The 5,109-nt window shown below is 29.9% G+C and overlaps 1 protein-coding gene across 1 annotated transcript in view; it reads right to left on the minus strand.

Moving 5' to 3' along the window:
• LOC117178177 (sialin-like) overlaps window positions 1–3,656 on the minus strand; it is a 40,721-nt gene extending 37,065 nt beyond the window's left edge. The window contains exon 1 of the mRNA XM_033369466.1: window positions 3,463–3,656. Within this exon, the coding sequence (XP_033225357.1) occupies window positions 3,463–3,529 (67 nt within the window). The 5' untranslated portion in view covers window positions 3,530–3,656. The remainder of the gene's footprint in view (window positions 1–3,462) is intronic.
• Window positions 3,657–5,109: the final 1,453 nt, after the last annotated feature.

Below are 5,109 nucleotides of genomic sequence, written 5' to 3' on the forward strand. Positions count from 1 at the left end.
CCGAAGAGCGGAATCTAAAGTAAAATGCATTTTTAATAAAGTAGTTCTACTTTTAACAAAAAAGATGAGTTTGAGTGATGAGTTTGATTTTCATAAAAAATAGTTTCATTTTAAAACAAATGATTGATTTTTAAACCAAACAGTTGAAAAATAGTTAAACGAAAAAAAAAATTTTTTCAACAAGAAAGATCAATTTTCAACCAAAGAGTTGAATCATTAAACAATTAAACTTTAACAAAGCAGTTAAACTTTTAACCAAGTAGTTGCACTTTGAACCCAAAAAGTTGACCTTTTAATTTTATAAGAGGAAACAAATCTTTAATTTAAAAATTATACTATTATTTTAAGTATCATTTTTTTCCTTTTGATGAAATGAATCTATTTGGCTACAGAATAAACTTGTATGGTCTATCAAAAAGGCAATAAATAATAATAAATTTAAATGCATGATAAAAAAGGGCAAACGAAATAGACTTTTCCATTCCCTCAAACATTTTTGACAATCTAAAATCCTCTTTTCCATCTTTTCAGACTCCTATTACAATCCAAAATCCTTTTTCCAACCCCCTCCCCCCCTGATTCAATAATTTTTTGAAGAATTAATGATGTTATCTGTCACATAAAACCCACTGTAAATTTTTGAAAATAAATAAAGATTTTAAAATACAAAAATCTTTATATCAGCTGAAAAAACACTTAAAACTATAAATTTTAGTCGCAAAATAAATTTTATGAGTAAATGAGCATTGAATACATAATTGTTTTCAGGTATTGCGTTCCCATTCAATAAAGAAGTTTATCATCGAAGTCTTTTATCATGATCATAGAGAATACATCAGCCGGATTCTTATCAAAGCCTTATTTCTTTATAACTTGACTGATATTTACGTCGACAATAAATAAAAACAATCTCTATTTTTCATAATATCCTTTAAATCATCTTCATGAAATTATCAAAAGATACTTTGAAGCAGTTTATTTACAACAACGTTAATGTTAAAAGAAATATTTCAAAAATATTTTAATTGGAATCTGAGATAAATATATTTTTAAACAATTCCAAATTAATTAATCAGACCTTATAAAAAAATAATCAATAATATTAATAGCAAATAAAAATAATAAAGAGCAAACAAGTATATGGGTCAAGTGCATTCAGCCATATCTCAACAAATAATCTGCGTTTTTTTCAGCACAGGCATACTCATTCAACCAATCATCAGTCTTCCATATTGGTTACTTATTGCTAACATAGAATAGTTTAAGCTGATATTTACAATAATTCTGACTACAATTTTTACAAAATTGATTTTATTTTTGAATTGTAAAGTAATCCAAGGTGAGTTACATTTTAATCTAGGATTGTCTTTATTTGGAAGCATTCAAGTATTCAGTTATTTTTTATTCGAACATTTAAAAAAATGGTAAATTATTATTATTTACATTCGATTCAATCTTATGATTTTCTCATGATATTTGAGGGCAAATGTTATTCTATGAGGTTAAATTATTTAATTAATGTTTAATAATAAATCAATTGTTTCCCATTTTTGACCGCCTCATTTGTTCGTTTTAATACTGCAATCTTTAATTTTTTTAACATAAAATTTTATTAAAAATAGGGCTATCATACACTTACTTGAAATTAGCCAGGGCACTGAAGCCCTGTTCTCAATAACATTATTGTTTTAAAATCAATAAACATCCATTTTTTGAAAAGAAATACAAACCCAATGGGTCAGACCAAAGTTTGTTACTATATTTTCTATCGTTTCCCAAAGTTTCAGCCAGGTATCTTCTTAAATTCAAAGATAAGAAGCTGGATAAACATAGATAGGAAACACGGATGTTGATGACGTAGTTTTACATTGGACTCTATAAGTGAAACTGTTTGTCAAAAAGGAGCCTGATTACTAAAATATCGATGGCTAGAAAAATAAAAAAAAGGAAATCTGAAAGCTATTAGAGAAAAATTAAAATAATAAGAAAATTTTTAATCTTATTTTAACCAGGGTGTCTAAATTTCCAGGTACCTTTTTTTAGAGGCAAAAAATACTTTTCATGAAACTCAGTGAACTTTTTTAATAATCAATTTTGATAGCGAAAAATATAAAACCCCTATCAAAAACGTTACAACAGCGTGGCCGTAAACCGTAATTTCCGAAATGGCCTGATTGTTCCCTTATTTTTTGCAGACCAATTTTTAATTTTTCCTGCATTAGTATTTAGAGCTAAGAATTTGAGTCTTGTAAAATTGTTTACAGAGAATCTTCTATAAGCTAAATAAACCTATTTCAAATTTAAATTTAAAGATCTGTAATTTATTATTTATTTTAAAAATTTGCTTCTCTATAATAAAAGATGTATTTTTAATCCAAAAGTTCGAACTTTTAACAAAATAGATAAAATTTTCGACAAAAAATGACTAATTTTTAACCAAGCAGTTACATGGTTGAAACTAAAAGATACAATTTCTACCAAATGAGATCAATTTTTAAACAGAAGAGACGAATTTTTAATCGAAAAATATGTCAGTCGAATTTTCAAAAACCAATATGTGAATTTACATCAGTAAAATTCATTTTCTACGAAACGAATTGAACTTTCAACCCAGAAAGATGAATTTTCAATAAAGCAGTTAAATCTTCATCTTGAATAGTTAAATTTTTAATTAAAAAATTGATTTTTAAACAAAAAATAGAAAGAATTTTTAATAAATAGGACGAATCTTTAACAAAAAACATAATTTTTTAACAAAGTTGTTCAACCTTTAACCAAGTATTTGCATTTTCTATCAAAAAGATCAATTCTTAACAATTAATATAAATAGTGCAACCGAAAAGGATGAGTTTTGAACAATATTGATGAATTTGCATCCAAATAACAACATTCTTGACTAAAAATATAATTTCGACCAATTTTTCATTTTCCCTAGGCATTAATATCCAAAGACATTAATATTTTGTAACATTTTTAACATACAATGTTTTATAAACAGAATAAAACCATTTCAAATAAAAATGATAAAATTTCAAATTTATTATTCCAATTTCTACCACTTTTTAATAATAAAAGCTCATTATACGCGGAATTAAACTTACTTTCAATATATAAGCAGAAAAAAAGTAATAGTTTAAAAAATATATCATTAAATAGTTATAGTTGAACAAAATCGAGAATAAACAAATCTACTCTTAAAAACGTGTCTTTTTCCCCTTTCAAATAGAACAAGAAGTTATAAATCAAATGAAAAATGGCGGAATTATGAATAATTATATACATGAACCTACCAGAAAACGGTTCAGCAGAGATCAGTTTAAAACTCTATTTTATTCTTCAAGATAATAAAATTAAATTATATTCATGTATTTAATTGTGTTTATAAACTTAAGATTCGTCCTTATTTTCTATAATTCCGAACTTTAAACATTTTTTAAATTAAAGAAAAAAATTAAAACCTACCCCTGACTTCAAGTGCTGCAAGTCTTAACTGTACGCTGCCACGCTTAAGACGCACTAGTGCCGCCATAATTAAAGAAAAAAAGGTTGGATAATTTCACCTCGGAAAACTTCTATATTTCCGGCACATTTTATGACCCCGGAGTGACACCGTTGCGCATGAAAAGTAGATCAATCTGACCTAACCGGCGCGAGAGGACTGGTCATCGAGAACACAACGGAATGAACATCTCCGTTAACGAGACTTGATACAATAAGTACCTAATGTTGGGTCAGCCTTGACTAGATGTATATCGTACTCAACGCCTACCTTGCTGCTCTTCACACGCGACACATCGTTCAATACAAACATAAATAGTGAACACTTATTTTTTACTGACTCTTATTCTAACAGGACCGAAGTTAGACAGAATGACAATATTTAATTGAACTAAGGGGCCGTCCGTAAAGTACGCTACAAATTTCAGACTATTTACACCCCCCCCCCCCCATTCGTCCTCTTTGACAAACGTATTTTCCAAAAATAAACGTAATCCAATAGAGTCTCGTTTTACCGGGTCCCGATATACCGGATAAGATGGTGCAAAATGTCGAGACAGAGGCGCTTGCAAGATCAGCGGTGTAGGGAAGTTTACGGCTCGGCACTATGAGAAGCCACAAGCAAGAAAGAAAAGAAAAATAGTTTTGAGAATCCCGATTTACCGCCAGGGCCATTAGGGTGCCCCCGAAACGCCCGATAAAATAGGAGTCCAGTGTAATATTATGTTGGGTACGAATCCAGCGAAATAGTCTTTTTAAGACTGAGTGTGATTTTTTGCACACACGCGAGACTCGAAAAATGACTTCGCTGCCTCGGTGCACAGGATATTTTATGTAATAAGAGGAAGGTATCCGAGTTTTCTCATGATATTGCGTCTCAAGTTTGAAGTTAATTTAAAGGGAAAAGTGCAGTGCAGGAAAGTGCGCGTGGGACAATGTAGTGCACTTTACCGGCCTAGACCCGTAAAGTTCCCCACCACCAACAAACATCTACTTTACTGCGACAATCGACACCCAGAAAACGAGGATGCGCTTGGGTGGAAGTAACGAACGCGCATACGCGTGCATTTATCGCGAAAAATAAAGTGCACTTTATCGGCCTAAGTCGGTAAAGTTCCCCACCACCAACAAACACCTACTTTACTGCGACAAACGACACCCAGAAAATTAGGAAACCATAATCGTGTTTCATGAATGGTTTAAGATAAAATTAATATAAATACCATATTAATTTCGATTAAATTTCATTCCCAACAAAATAGTAGAGTTTTCAATCAAACAAAATTTTTTGCCAGAAAAATGACTTTAAAAATAATTATTATTTTTTAACCAACTAGTTGCATTAAAAACTAAATAGCTGCATTTATAAGAAACTAGTAAAATTTTGAGAAAAAAAACATAGCTTTATGATAATGATTGAATTTTCGATCTACAAAGATGCAAAAATTAAACAAAATAAGCGCCATGACGCCTGGAAAAAATGGTTTCAGAGCTTACAGCACTATATAAATTTTGGACTCTATGTCAGTTTTGGGGCCGATGCCGAAATTAAGCCCTATCTGTATTTCCAGCCTTGTGTCAATTTTTTGACCTCATCTCAATTTTTTGCTT

This window comes from Belonocnema kinseyi, chromosome 8 (genome assembly GCF_010883055.1).
Source record: "Belonocnema kinseyi isolate 2016_QV_RU_SX_M_011 chromosome 8, B_treatae_v1, whole genome shotgun sequence".
NCBI classification, from domain to species: Eukaryota; Metazoa; Arthropoda; class Insecta; order Hymenoptera; family Cynipidae; genus Belonocnema; species Belonocnema kinseyi.